Source organism: Jaculus jaculus, chromosome 5 (assembly GCF_020740685.1).
Source record: "Jaculus jaculus isolate mJacJac1 chromosome 5, mJacJac1.mat.Y.cur, whole genome shotgun sequence".
In the NCBI taxonomy this organism is placed as follows: Eukaryota; Metazoa; Chordata; class Mammalia; order Rodentia; family Dipodidae; genus Jaculus; species Jaculus jaculus.
The window spans coordinates 141,869,134-141,885,424 of record NC_059106.1 but is presented as its reverse complement, the minus strand read 5'-3'; the positions used below and the strand labels follow the sequence as shown (position 1 = coordinate 141,885,424).

The 16,291-nt window shown below is 39.2% G+C and overlaps 1 protein-coding gene across 2 annotated transcripts in view; it reads right to left on the bottom strand.

The window, feature by feature from the left end:
* The window catches only part of Usp25 (ubiquitin specific peptidase 25), a 113,533-nt gene that overhangs the window by 84,828 nt on the left and 12,414 nt on the right, over window positions 1-16,291 (bottom strand). For both annotated transcript variants that reach the window (XM_045149594.1, XM_045149593.1), the window contains exons 2-3: window positions 8,495-8,572; window positions 4,982-5,126 (exon numbers count right to left, since the gene is read on the bottom strand). In XM_045149594.1, coding sequence (XP_045005529.1) covers window positions 4,982-5,126; window positions 8,495-8,572 — 223 coding nt within the window. The remainder of the gene's footprint in view (window positions 1-4,981; window positions 5,127-8,494; window positions 8,573-16,291) is intronic.

The window sequence follows — 16,291 nt, the reverse complement described above, 5'->3', positions numbered from 1 at the left end:
GCTATTAAAATTGCTCGAACTCAGAAAATGAAGGGAGAAAAAACAAGTATGAACTTCACAGAGAAGGAGAAAACCAGGCTTAGGGGCAGGATCAACTAACCCTCATGCTTTAATGTTTCCTTCAACTCAGAAACCTCAAACGTTGGACATGACTAACCTCCATACTTGGGTATAGCTAAAATTTTGGATAGCATTTAGGTTACATCACTAATGTGAGATTGTGAAGACAGAGCCCAAGGACAGGCATTATCCTACTGCTTCTGAATGCTTTTTCCCACCATGCTTTAACACGTGTTTTAAGTGTTAAACACATTCCATAGTGGCATTCTAGCCACAAGGATGTCAACCCATAGAAAAGATGTGGCAGCCAGACATACGTTCTTGTCCACACAGGGTGAATGACAGTTACTCATCTACTTTCTGTCCACTACAACAGAGCTAGAGAAGGAAGCATCCTTAAAGGACGCCTTTCTAGTGTTGCAGAGGAATGACTTCACCAGCTGCTCCATCCTGCAAGTCACTCAGAAAACTGAGCAAGACATCCTACCCTCAATTTCCTCCAATGATCTTTAACAACCTAATCCCTGTATTGAATTCCTTCTTTAAAAATACCTACAATGTTGAGTGTTTTATGAACAACATATCAACCACAGAGGCTGGCACAGAAACTCAACCGGAGACAGCATTTATCTACACTAGTCCATGATTTTTTTTTAATCTATTCCTTACATTTTGAGAAATGGAGCACAACATAATAGAGATGATACACAAGCTTCAATTTTGAGTCTCCCCTCCCTGAATCTAGTGGTTTTTCTATCTTACTAGCAGTTTCCCAAGTGTGATCGCTGGTGTCCCAAGCACACTTTAAGCCAGAGATTGGGAGTTTCTTAGGTAAAGAAACATACTCATAATACTGCTGAAATATTATTTGTCATTTCTATTGCTGTCATAATTGTACTTACGATACAAAACAATAGGAGTAAAACTAGTATCTTAGCACAATTCAAGGTCATAGTATTGAATCATGAAGTTGTAATTCCTTCTATTACTCATAAGTAAGCATAATCACTACTTCAATAAATAAAACCTGTAACTTCTTAGCTATGTGATTTGCTCTTAGCAGAGGTGAAAATCGCAGCACAGGACTTATCATCTGTGCTTGCTAATTATTATTTGAACAAGGAATGTACAACCAGAGTTTGAGGATATAACCTCAAGGTTCTGCTCATTTTGAATGCAATTCAAGTGGTTCTCCAGAAAAATTATGGTTTCAAATTTTTGCAAGATTGACCACTTCCTTCTTCTAATCCAATGTATTTTACCAATTTCTCTAAAAATTAAGTCAGTAACATGGCATTACTTTCTTTGTTAAAATTACCTACCCAAATCCCTTTTATCTTTTGATCCGTATTTTGATTGCTCAATTGTAGTACATCTTGCTCTGTGAGCATAAACTGTTTTTGTCCTGTTTTTTTAAATGTTCAAAAGAATTTAATAGTCATGATATAAAGAATATTACCTATTAGATTTCATACTGGTTAAAACCTTATATAAGGTCATGGCTATGACAATGTGTGCCCAGACACAAAAACTTCACAGAATTTCTCTTTGACTATTAAGTACAACTATGACAGCTGTGACCTACTCCAATTTTCATTAGTAATTTTGACTTTAATGCTCCAATACAAATTTATTCCCAATTTAATCTGAGGGTGGAGACACTCATTTGAAAAATCTGTTTCCTAATATGGTCAAGAGATCCAAGTTGCCTAGAATTTTGGCTGATTATATTACAAATGATTAGAACCTTTTCCCAGAATCTGACACTGTTAAATTATAATACAGAAATGTTGCCAAGATAATATAAAAACATGAAATACACTAATTCTAAGTTCCTTATTATGCAGAGCATGAACTTTTCTGAAATGCCAACTTTTCTCTCAAAAAGCAGCAGCAACAATAAACTAAGAATGTATGTGATTATTCTACTATGAAATTAATGTAGAAGTGATTACTTCTTAATCCAAAAGGGAGGCTCATGTTAGTGCCCTTCAAGTCAAGTGCCAGCCTTCGTAGCTGCCTTTGATGGAGCAGAATATATACATATCAGGCAAAATTTCCCAAATTTTGTGGAAATACTAATTCAAACATTCTATTTTTCTAATTACTAAAACAGTGTATTTTATGGCTCCTAAAAAAGACGCTCAGTTGTAAATAATTATATTCCCACTGAAATCAACACAGAAGCGTGTACTTATTGTCCAAGATTTTCAGGTATTCTTTCCGCACTGAAATCAACAGGTGGTAGGGCTAGGAGAATGAACATATTCCATCCTTAACCCTGTCCAACCTTGAAACAACTGGGTTAAACTATGTTAGATATGCAAATAGTATACTTCACATAAAATCGAGAAAATACCCAAACTGATTTTATCTGCATCAATCCCCTGAGAAGCTCCTCACACTGTCATTCCACTATCCACATGCCTTCAGCACTTACTTTCAATGGCCTGCACTTGAATATATTTTCATCTGTAACTATCATATCTTTCAATCCCATATTAAAAAAATCTTCTGAATGCACAGCAGAAAGCAATTTTAAATGTATGGTGACTATATGACACCTTTTGTACATGTTCAGTTAACAATACCATTAAGTTTTAATTACAGAATAGAGTGCTTCCTAAAGACAGCTATACTTCTTCTAACATTAGTTTTAAAGTGTGACAGATTTACTAAATGGAAAAGAATTGCTAACTCCATCAGCTATTTTTTTCCTGGCCTGATACTAGCATTGTCATAATGCAAACACCAATCACTATATTAAGGCATGATTAATCTACTTCTCAATAGCCTCCAGTCCCCTCTAGGGACAAACTAAGCCTGGAGGCACCCTGGCAGCACATTTCACAAAGAACCCCAACAGCAAACAATCCACTCAAGTGACAATCAGCTGAGACACAATCTGGAACATCACTGCTCTGCCTTTTATTCCATATGAAAAGTATGATTACATCATATGTTCAAGAGATAAACACACACAGAGAAAAATGTTTTATTATCACACTGAGACACATGCTGATGCAAATTTGGTTACTCCCTTAAGGATAGCTCCTCTTCAAAGTTTCTTTGGGCCTTCATAACATTTGCACTGTATCTATTCAAATGTCTTGAACAGGTGTTACCACTTGACTTACGCACTACTTTTCACCTTTGCACACAACAAGTAAATCTTATTTTGTTTATGACAGTTTTGTGATTCTAATTTTCTACTTTATTCATTGATACCTTATTTACATCACAAGTATGTCTGTCTATGTTAAAAACTCACAACTAGGTTTCTAACCCCCCTCCCCCCCGGGGAAGAACACTAAACTGTACTGGTTAGCTATTTGCTTCACATTAACCAAGTGACCAGTCAAAACTATCTTTTTTTTCTTTCTTTTGTTTTACTAACTAGCATCTTTCTCCACCTCTAAGTCTCAAAATCTTCAAATAAATGACATGATGTTCTCAAATACAAATTCTTCCGTACTTATACCACATCTTTTTGTCCCAGTTTCAAAGAGATACATTTTTTGAGAACCAATACTGTTTAAGCTAATAATTTACAAACAACAGTCCTTGTGAGATACACTCTAGACACTGGAGAAACAACTGGTCCAAACAAGAGGTCAGGGAAACCATTCTCCAACAAGCAGCTGCTGAGCTAACTCTTGAGACCACAACAAATCAGACTACGGGGGAAAGTTAGAGGACTTGCTTCCTCACAGAAGGAAAAGGCACTCTCTGTTGAGAACTTCAATTCATCCTACATTATTACTACAGTGTGAAGTGAGAAGAGACATAGGAGAAAATGATGCTGAGATGCAGATGGGGCCAAGTCACAGTGTGGACAAGCAAGCAGGTCTGCTGCATCCATACAGGATTTCTCCCATCATGTAGGAACTACTTCCTAATTTTAACGATATCTGTCAACAAAATCAGGAATTCATTCAAATATATGTTAGTAACCAAACTTGTCAAATCCATACTATAATGTTTTTATTTTGTAATATTTTGGTGTTAAAGACTAAGGCCACAATCTCACACGTGTGTCACAGAGACACACACAGTCACACAGCACAGTTACGGGTCTCAAAGGCTAAGCACACTCTCTGCCACAGTGACAGTGACACCCTCCTCCTGGAGCAGCTATGGGTTTCAAGAATGGGGGTCATGTTCTCTATCACAGCAATGCCCTAATCCTGGAACATAGTTATTAAACCGTGAAAAAGATGAAATTAACAGCATTATTATTGGAAAAACTCTGAGACCTACATAATATTAAAATATTCATATTCTGAAGAAAAAAAGCTAGTGTCATGTAAAATTCTTCCACATACGTATTTATCTATGTGTCTGCAAGTATGAATGGTCTCTACAAAACACCTCTCTCAAGTTGTAATTGTCTTTTTTTTTCAGGGGAATTTTGTTACATGGTAATAAGCTTCTCCTCAAACCCTCATTTGGAAGGTGGTGTGAGGGAAGAGAAAAATGATCAAGCTATCGATACTTAGAAACAATGCTTTACCTTCAAAAGTAATATAAACCCTCAATGATAGTGAAAACTCACAAGACAAATGACTGTGCCCATTTAAAATTCTAGAAATGATTATGAATATAAATCACATACTGATATAAGCTGTAAAGCAACAGAAAATACCCAGATATTAAGTAAGCTTCTCTGTAATATTAAAGCAATGAATATTATACAAATGCTCACAAGAGAAGCATTGTGACTAAAATAAGATCTTATATTTTACCTTTTTCTGGAAAAAAGTATGTCACTCATAAAATATGTGCACTTTTCAACTACAAAAATAAACAGTTAAAAAATTTTTTCTGGTGTTTTGCCTCTACTTTGGCAAAAGTTATACATATCAATGAAAGTTTTTTGTAAATTTCAACTTAAAAACACATAAAGGAAAGGAAAACTTACTTGTATCTGCTTGGCTACCCACACTGATGTATCGATCATTGCCAGGAAGTGCTGTTTGGTAGTAAGTTGTCTCCTCTTGCTGAGGGGTCTTGGCATTCTTTGCAGTAAGGAAAGCCACCGCTAATTCCAAGTTTCCATTGCTATCCTTCAAATATTGAGGCAGGAACATCCAATGTTTTGGTAAAATGTTATTCAATCTCACAGAATTTATATAACTATATTTTTATTTATTACATTCTGTAGCAAAAATTACTTTGGAATTATTTGATGTGTAATCTATAGAATACAAACTCATGACAAAGTACATTATCCCAAAAGGAATGCATTGATTAAAAGTGCTAAGAAAATGTTAAAATCAATTCTCTAATTTATTTTAGTTTTCTATTACTTTCGTATCTCCTTAACAAAACTGAATCATAAACTTATAATTTCACAAAAAAGGAGTAGACTTTTTTTTCCGAAACTTTCAAAAGAAGAGTGAAAAATAAGTATTTAAAATGGTACCTCTCCAAACAAGGACAATAAAAAAAAAAATCCTTATAACTTGGATATTGGAGACACTGAGCAAACAAAAGAAAACAGCACAAGCACCAGTGTGATGGCACGGACAGCACGCTCGGCTAGTACACTGAGTACTCTCGCCATCACCATGGCTCTCCAACACAGGCTTAGATATAAATTCTACTTAGTTCTCGCCACATGCATACCTAAATAAATACCCCAAAGTTCATTTAGAAATAGTGATGCTGGAGCTAGGCATGGTGGTGCCTGCCTTTAACCCCAGCACACAGGAAACAGAGGGAGGAGGACTGCTGTGAGTTCAAGGAGGCTACCCTGAGAATATATAGTGCACTCCAGGTCACCAGCCTGAGCTAGAGTGAGACCCTACCTCAAAAAAACAGAAAGAGAAAGAGAGAAAGAAAGAGAGAGAAAGAGGAAGGGGAAGGGGAAGAAAGGGGGAAGAGGAAGGGGAAGAGGAAAGGGAAGAGAAGGGGAAGAGAAGAGGAAGGGGAAGAGAAGGGGAAGAGAAGGGGAAGAGAAGGGGAAGAGAAGAGAAAATGATGCTGCTGGAATAACTGAGAAGCTGTAAAGCAACAGAAAATACCCAGATATTAAGGAAGCTTCTCTGTAAGAAAGGCCAGACAGTTGAGGGCCTAACACTGTCAACATTTACATGAATGAAGTATGAAGCCATTGGAGAGTCTGGACAGAAATTACATGGTGTGACTTTCAGTCCCCAGTTTTACCTAGCTGTGTATTAAGGGTAGACTACAAGGGCAGAGTCCAACAGTACTGGCTTTTACATTAAATGTGACACATGATAGAAGGATCAGGATAATTCCAAAATGATCAGCAACCAAAAATGAAAAATGAAGTCCCCAAAACATACCCTAACTCTTTTAGGAGCAACTTAGGAGAGCACAGCTTGGAAAGTACCAGTACTTTAAAATATACACTCCCTGTGACCACTGAAAGATTTTTAAATGACTCATATACAACACAGTTTGCAATACTCTACTGTTAGGTACATACTATACTCATGGTAGCTAATGTTCATTAAGCATTTACTGTGTCAAGAAATACGTGAAGTTTTCCCCATATACTGCCTTACATAATGTGAAACTAAAAGGCCATTAAATATGTTCTTGTTACAGTTTGAATATATAGTGTCCCCCGCAGTCTCATGTGTTTGCCAACACTTGGGTCCCCAGCTGATGGCCATGTTTTAGGGTTTAAGGAGGTTATGGAACCTCTGGGAGGTGGGACTAGCTGAAAGAATTGGTTAAGGGAGGAGGGGCTCATGACCAAACCCACTTTATGTCCCTGCCATCTCGGTTTCCAGGTCTGTCAAAATGTGAGCACATAGCTTCAAGCTCCTTTCACCATGACCTCCCCATGCAATGGACTGCACATTAAAAAAATGAGCTGGAATAAATCCTTGCAAACCCAAGTTGTTTTTGGTGGGTATCTGGCCAAAGTGTTGAAAAAAGGAATACAATTCTCAGAAGTACTCAAATCCACCAGTGCCACTGTGGTTCCCAAAGGTGTATGCTTGTTGGTACATTACTAAAACAATAAATCATTATTAAACATCTACAGTTGTACAAGTCAGCAATTGGGGATTTAAGTATACAACACTTTCCCGGTCCCTAAAACTAAAATGGAAGTTTTAGAAGAAAAATAACCCCTGCACATACAGAACTTTTTCACAGAAAATATGAACAAGATTTAATTTAAGCTACATTTCTGAAGTTAAAAGTGACTCCTCCAAGTTTATATCTGCACAACAATGAACAGCCTCATCCGCTGTGATATGCTGGGAAAGGTACTTGCTGAATATAGACTTGAAATGACTTAGTCACATTTATCAGAATAAACAAAGTTCTGGCTATCATATAAATGTCAAACTTGTAAAGAGTGATGTTTGACACCTTAGCTCTGTCCACTATGGCTTACAGTGGTGTTCTACTGATACCCTCAAACAATCTTAGTTTCCTCAAGGGATGTAAGGTGAAAGCAAGCTTCCACTAAAGGAGAGTAAAGTTTTCAGTGGCATCCAGGGATCCAGCTGCTGTGACTTCCACTCCAAGCTCTGTACTGGCTGTGTGATCTTGGGAAACTGACTTTAACCTCTGCTTCCACAGCTTCAAAAGGGAGATGAAAATAATACTTATTTCAGGGTTATGAGGATGAGCCAGCACATATAAAGAACTGAAAATGCCCAATTAATAAGTGCTGGTTATCATTATCACTGATGATTTCTATTCTGATCATCTAAAAGGTGAATTGTTTCTAGAAACAAAGACTCTCCGGATTAGAATAGAAATCAAATGAACATTTTCTCATGGAAGAAATTCCAAGGACTAGAGATGTGGATGTGATTATAGTAACCAAACTGATACATACAGATGAGCTTAAAACCCAGTTCTACCCAAGAACATCTTTCATTCACTTGTTCATTTTTTACTGTGAACTGTCCATAATATGTGACTCATCTCAGCACCTCTGAGGGGAAATGAGGGTGCAGCTAAAACACTACCAAAACAATACACCATGTATGTTGCATGTAATTTTAAGTCGAATATTCTTAAGGTAGGATTAGCTCAATGGAAGAAACCTATATTTCTCATTCATGGAAGGAAAACAATGTAAGTTCTTGGCTTGTATTAATTTTCTACTTTTCCTCCTCCTACATCTTTTTCCCTAATCTACTTCACAAGGAACTCCTATTTAAATTCTAGAACATGTCTTAAGTAACATTATTCATTTACTTCCCACCCAAAAAGCATCTGGTACAGAGTAGTTATTCATCACTCCAAGGTATCAAGAAAGATTAAATTGCTGAAAGTTAATGAGTTTTAAATTGTAGTATATTGAGTGAGACTCTTTCTAAAAATGCCTTCCCCTCTATCTCTACTACCACATGGTAACTAAAGAACTCAAATTTCAAACAGAGTACACAGAAGGACAAGAATACATGACACACTCCATATCGTAACACAAAAGCTATACCTTCAAGGCCTGCTGCAGTATCTGCGTGTCATTAATCCCAGTTATTTCTCTCAACTGATTCAGAAATGTCTGTTGGTGCTAGAGGAAGAAAAAAATCAGAATTACTACACAATTAATTATGAAAATATAACAATTTTTTTAAATCTTACTAAATAGTGAGTTTAACTTAAGAAAGAAAGAACAAACCCCATTCTTAGAGGGGCGCCATGAGGTGGACAGCCCTTATTGTAAATCTCATTTTCCTAAAGCTCAGCTTCTACATGACTTCCCAAATAGTTTCCTTAACAGTTTCAGACTCACTCTTCACCTCCTCATTTACTCATTTATGTCTTCAGCATCAAATGGAGTAGTATGCATGATGCCTAAGGCTGAGGGGAACTCTGGGGATGTTTGAAAAAGACATGCTTTCTATAGGCCTTGAACTAGGGTAGTAGTAATTATATTATGAAGATCCAAAGATCTGGTCAAGGAAAAAATAGGACATTTGATTCTCTAATATAACTGTCACAAAAAGTTCCTGATTTGAAATGATTTGAATGTCTTTACCATCTACTATTCTATTGCACACCTTACATCCCACTGATCAGAAACACAAGGCGATAGGCATTGACAATGAACTTTTCAATAGTCTTCCCTAACTATGGACCACACTCCTCCCTGCATACCTTTGTATTTTATTTCTTCAACAATTCAGTCAAGCATCTCTAATGGGATACTCAAACTACTGGGTCCAAGTTTGATGATGAACAGAGTACTGTTTAAAACTACAAATTATAAAGGGAGGAAGAATGACTTATGATGAGAAACTGTACACAGTGTGACACCCTGAAACCTGTGGTAGGCCGTCGGACACACTGTAGCCCGTGGTAGTCTGACTACACAGTTTGTGGCAGTCTTACACATTACAGCTCATGCGGTCTGAGAACAGAGCCTGCAGTACCACTCTGACACACTGCAGCCAGGGGCTACCTGACATGTGGTAACGTGTGGTTGTGAGCCAACACTGCGGCCTCTAAGTAGTCGGACACGCTGTAGCCCACAGATGTCTGCCAGAAAGGCCCAGCATGAATGTAACAAAGAAGCTTCACACAGCCCCAACTGAGGGAGAAGGCATAAAAGACCAGTCAGCTAATATTTTTATATTTAATATATAAAAGTAGACTTTTGTAGGAAGGAAATGGTAGTGGGAGGGGAAATAAACAGAAGATCATGAGTGACTATGAATTTGAGCAAAGTATATGATACAAATATATAAAACTCATAGTGAAACCATCAATTTGTATGATGAATATAGGTATATTTATTTTTTGACAATTTCATACATGTATATATTTTGACCATATTCACCCCCATTACCCTGTTTTATCCCTTTTCCATTCCCACTAATTCCCTTCTTCCAAACTGATCCTCTTTCTACTCCCCTGCCTTCACTTTATTGAGAACTTGAATAAATAAGCGCTCTGCAATTTGATCATGTTCCTGTCCCGTTATCCTCTCTTGTCCCCTCTCCCCACCTACACGCCACTGGAGACCTTCTCTTTCTAAGTTATCCTTCCTCTGCTTTGTCGTCTTATTCCTTGTGTCCTCTTCCCTGTATTGTTGGGGCGGGCTCATGGGTACTATAGACAGCTTCCCCTTGCCAGTGTTTGGCACACTCTCCTGATGCTGTTATGCAACTGATGCTGGCCAGGAAGTGATGTCCACCCTCTGCTCATGCCATCATGGAGCTTCCCCTAGAGTCTGTAAGCCAAAATAAACCATTTCCTCCCACAAGCTGGTTTTGGTTGGGTGTTTTCTGCCAGCACCGCGAAGCTGACTGAAATATCCTCCAAACCCTGTGTCCACACATGCCCTCCTGACTGTAGCCACACCAATCTGAGATGGTAAGATACAGCCTTCTGAGTGACCAGCAACTGGTGTGACATTGGTGAACTGAAAGCCTTCTCTGCAGCTTTTTCTTGCCAAGTTTGCTCTTCACCACTACTAGTGTGTGCAGAGCTGCCAACCTAGAAAGGAACCCACAGCAGCAGCGGCAGAACAGTGACAGTGATAAGGATGTGACAGTGGTGGCAGTGACAACAGAGCACTGTGGCAGTGGAGGTGGCAGCAGCAATGAGAGCAAGTGTAGGGACAGAAACCACCCTGAGCAGAAGAGCCACAGGTAGAAAAGTGCAGTGTAGCCTCCAGGCACTGGAATGTTCCAGGGAGATGCTGAGGTTCAAGATGCTAGTACCTTTTTGGCCCAAGAGCTCTAACTTAGCTGCTATCAAGGGCAATGGTCCCCACACCATAAGTCCAAGGTTTCTAACACCAGCTTCTGTAGAACTGAGGGTCTCAACACCCATGCCTGCCCAGGAGTTACCACAGCGGCATACAAGGCTGTCTTCTACCCACTGCTCCCACTAAATGCTGCTGGGGACCGAGGGTTCCAACAGCTGTCACATGCTGGAGCCACTGTTGACAAAAGCCCAGAGCAACAAGCCACAAACTGAAGTATTACTAAGACCATGAATCTCTTGTTCTAAAGCCAAGAATAATGAGTCCCTAACTCTCTGGGCTTGGAGAGGTTAAGGACTTCACCATTCCATCCCATAGGCATAGGGTACTCAAGAGACTGGGAAGAGCCTGTCCTCATTTCCTCAGAATTTCTATCCATCTATACAGCAAAGAGCCCCCAGCCCACTCAGTAGTAATAAAAAGACATTATATTTAGCAGCCGTCTAACTTTTTGAGAAGACAGGAAGGGAGGATCACTAGCTTAAGGAAAGAAGGTCTCTTATAATGCATGTGTGCAAGCACGCTTGCTCTCTCTCCCACACACACGCGCATACACACACACACACACACACACACACACACACACACACACGCGCGCGCACGCATGCGCACGTTATTCTCACTTCAAGTCCCATGAAGCTTCATCCAGAGATGCGTACCTGCAGATTCAGGAATGAAAACAAGTCTTTGAAATTCCTTAGCTCATATCCTTTCCATATTTTTCTGAATCCAATTTCAAAGAGTCTTTGAAAAATTGAAACTCTGCAAAACTTGACTTATGTTGACATAAAACATTTAGATAATAGTACAAGGAAACTGAAGCACTACTGACTACAAGGCAAGAAAGTTGAGTCACTGGATCCTTTAATTGAATTTCCAAAGATAAGTGAAATTCAGTTCAGAATTAAAAAAAAAAAAGAATGCTGAAGGTTTCAATGTCTGCCTCCAGAAGAAAGGAATGAAAAGTATAACTTTTAGTATGACAAATGAGAGTGAAAAAACTGTCACATTTTCCAAGAACAGACAAAAATCCCAACTTGACAGAAAAATCCAAGGAATCCAGAAGAGTGTGCACCAAAGCCCTATCAGGCAGGCAGAGGCAGGCCTTTCTACATTAGCTATCTGTACAGGATTATCTCATCCTGCTGCCTTTAAGGTAGGCATCATATATATCTTGAGCACTTTCCCTGCCTGGTGACACTAAACCAAAGCATAGCTCTAGTTCATGTTTCTCACCAAACAAAAAACTTTAAAAAAGTTCCCTGCATGAGAATTTCAAGAGTATAACCAGTCCTTTGCAAGGCCAAGAGAAATTTCTCCTCTCCCCTCCAATAACTGCCTAAAGCAAACAGACAAAGATGGCTTCCCTGGGAGAGAGAGGGCACACAAGTCAAACCAGAACCTGGGGAATGTTCAGCATGGGGCCAGTCAGTGTAGTTCCCTCCCTCCCTCCTGGCCCAAAAGGATTTAGAAACTTTCCTGCCCCCTTTTCTGTGAGGCACAGAAAGAGAAATATCAGTCAAATAGTTGATCATTTTTAAGAATACAGCAGTCTCGGAGAACACACCACACAGTCTCAGACAAAGTCTGGCCAGCGGAATAGACAATGGACTATAAATGATTCTCTATGGGACTGAAACAGCCAACACTGACAGGTCTTCCCAGTGTGCTGACAGATTCCAGACTACACAACATGAGCCCAGTCTTTGTATTTCATAAAGCTTGAATGAGGAGACAAGAGGTGGTTAGACATGACGGCTCAGGCCTATGACTCTTGTCCTCAAGAAGCTGAGGCAGAAAAATCACAATTAAGGTCATCCTGCGCTGAGCAACAAGGGCAGGTCAGAGGGACCTGGATTCTGAAGCAGAACTGTTAAGTTTTCTTTTATTATTATTATTATTGATTCTGTTATTATAACTTTCTGAGCCTCCAAGCCTTCCTGTTTTTAAGTCCAAATCTGCCTCTAACTAAACATATTAGAAAAAAAGAAAAATCTTCATTTCCTGAGGATTTTTCTAATATATAATTTTAACCTTTATTTTTCTTCAAATGTAGTATTCTATAGCATTCATGAGGAATTTCCTATAATATCCACTATTTTCTAGTTTACAGTGCCCTTTTGAAATACTGAAGGGACCACCAAAGGCTAGTCTCTAACTCTACCTTTCTTCCTTTCTCTTCCATCTAACTTCCATTGTCAGTCTACAGAATATGGTTCTCATTTCTAATGCCAAGCTCTTTGTATACTCACTCCAGCTATTAAGGATAGAGATTTTCTTCAAATGTACACAGGTTAACTGTCAGATGAAAGTTCAAGTAAAGAATTACTCATGAGGGGCTGGAGAGTTGGCTTAGCAGTTAAGCACTTGCCTGTGAAGCCTAAGGACCCCGGTTCGAAGCTCAATACCCCAGGACCCACATTAGCCAGATGCACAAGGGGGCGCATGCATGTGGAGTTCGTTTGCAGTGGCGGGAGGCCCTGGAGCACCCATTCTCTCTCTCTCTCTCTCTATTTGCCTCTTTCTCTCTGTCTCTCAAATAAATAAATAAAAACAAACAAGAATTATTCATGAGATCGCTGCATCCCTGGCACCTAGTGCAGTGCTTGGCACTTGGGGATCCATCAGTGTGAACTGAGTAAAGCTGGGTATGACAGGTAAACTCAACTAAGTTCCATCATAGGGCTGGCACATGTGCTAAATCAGGTGCCAACACTTGAGCTAATTCAGGTGCCATCACCGGGCATGTGATGTCAGGTGTTATCCCTGAGCATGCTACAAATTTAAGAATTATCAATCCCATTTGAAGTACAAAAATGTAAACTGAAGCACAAATTTTTTTTTGAAGTATTTACTTCAGCAAAACAGACACTCAAAAATCCAGCACCTCCAAATCAGGAGCTCTACTCAGGCAAAGCTTGCTCTCCAGGATAACCACAGAAGTAAAGCAAAGTTAATGCTTGGTTACAGTCACCCAGTTACCACCTTATTTGATTTATGTAAGTCACTGGCTGCTTGTGGCCGAGCTTACAATCTGCTTGTCTTTAAGCAGGTTAAGGTGTATGGATGCCAGAAAATCACACGAGGTTTGGGTCAGCCAAACTGGTTTTGGCTGCTCAGACTCCTTCAGCAGTTGACCTAGCTTCAATAAAAACAATCCACATAGCAGTCCTGGGAATGATCTGAGCCTGATGTGTTTCCCACCGAAAGAGTGAAGCTGTTCATTGTTTTTCAGTTTATGGCAAGTTAGCATTGAAATCAACAAGTTATGTACCTAAGCATATGAATCTGAGTGTGTAATTTATTATTTAACATTTCTACCGCACCTTAGAAATGGCAGAGTCTCGAAATTTTAGTCTCTTCTGCCTTTGATAGAATGCCAAAACATAAATGGAATCCAGAAAAAAAGGTGAGAAAACTGATAATTATCAGATAATTGGTAAGAGATTGCTAGCAAAAAGCAGTGAATAGGGAGAATGTAGGTGGAGCGAGATAAAGGTTAGCTCGCACACTTCTCACACAAGCGCCCTGTGTCACAGTCCGGCAACCACATCTACGGTACGCCCCTGCCCACCTCTATTTGCTGACAAATAAAATAATCTTAAGTAGAATTCTACATGCAGTCTCCCACCATGTATTGTTGCAAAGCTCTTTAACCTAAGTTGCACAATGAAATACATTTTGGGACCAAGTAAGAACCCTATAAGAGCAACCATAGTTTCTATGGGAACATGCACAGTCATTTCCAAAGACCACACTGGCAAAATACATTAGAATGTAGTCTGCTTTTAAACTAGAGTACCTTTATCTTGGAAAATGTGTAGGTAAAAATCCTGAGAATCAAATCATATATTTGAATTGCCATATCTGCAATGCAAATAAAATAGGTATTTAGTTGTCTTGATACTAAAACCTAAGATAGCTCCTCACTTGTCCAATTAAATTTTGAGGCATTTCTAACTTGTTTTAAATCTTCATAATTAATTTGTAGCCTAAAATTGAAGTCCCTTATACTGCTAAATATGCTCTATGCACATCTTTCAGGCTAAAATGCCACATAATTCCCAACAGTTCTGATGTCACAAATAATTCCTTAAAGCAAATTTAATTTTTGGTCATATTAATTACATACATATACGACAGCCTGGGACTGTTAGAATTTCCATCTGCAGGAGGCAGGGATGCCTCAACACATACATCAAGCTTGTGCCCCACCATTGGGTTAAATCCCAACCTCTCCAACAGGAATCTCTGAGGCTTGGACTTCTGGAAGGCTTCTTTCAAATTAACTCGTTTTTTTTTGGTTGAGGGGGGAGGAGTTAAACCCAGGGCCTCACACAAAGCTAGGCAAATGCTCTATCACTGAGCTACATCCATAGTCCTTCCTGAACTTTTATTTTGAAACAGGGTCTCACCAGTTGTCCAGAAAAGCCTTGAACTCACTCTGTAGGTTTTGAATTTACAATCCACCTACCACAGCTCCTCAGTCCCTAGGATAACAAACCCAAATCCCCAGGGCCCAGCGTTCCTTTCCTTGTCTCAGTTCTCTTTATTCTTTAGCAGCCAATCACCTGTTCCTAGTCAGTACTTCTTTATATCAAACATTTTCCTGTCTTCTGAATAACCTTTAAAAGTAAATTTTTGTATTCTAAATATATTGCGATTAAGAGAACCTCAAAAAAAGAAGGAAAAAGGTGTAATTTATGTATGTTTGACTCTTCTAGAACATTATTTACTTTGCACTCATTAAAGATATGTAAGCAGACTGATATATCTTAGCTGCTAAAGTCACTTGCAGGCAAAACCTTATGGCCCAGGTTCAATTCTCCCACATAATGCCAGATACACAAGTGTCTAGAATTCATCTGCAGTGGCAGAAGCCCTAGTGTGCCCATACTCACTTGTGTCTCTGTCTGTCCCTCCCTCCTTCCCTCCCTCCCTCCCTCTCCCCCCCCCCCAATTTGTCTCTGTGTCCCAAATAAATAGAAATGTGTTTTAAAAAGATGTAAGCAACTGGCAGTTTAAGTAATAAGGAGTGGCCACTGGTGACTAAACTCAATCTACAGACACCTTCTCTCCCCTGGAGATTGAGGTGAGGCTGAGTCCTACTCTCTAATTAAAGTGGTTAGTTTTCTAGCCAACAGCCTCATAGTGAATCTATCCTACCTCTCCTCCTGCCCCATCTCAATAACATGCCAAAAACAAACAGAAAGCCAAGGATCTGGAGATTCTGTGTCAGGAACCAGAGCAAATGAATAAGGACTTATTCATTTATTATTATGACACCAGTCAGCCACATAGAGCAACCTGCAGATACCAAGGGGCATCAAATTGTTTCAGTTTCCTGGTCCTTCTTGCTCATAGCTGCTCTTAATAACTCATCTGCTTGTACATTTTCAACATCTCATTCCAAACACTGCCTCCTGAAACATGATTCTTCCAAGATCCTCCATAAGCTCTGAGCTTCTAAAATTATATGTGCGTTTCTGACTCACACCACCAAACTGTAAGCTTTTTGGT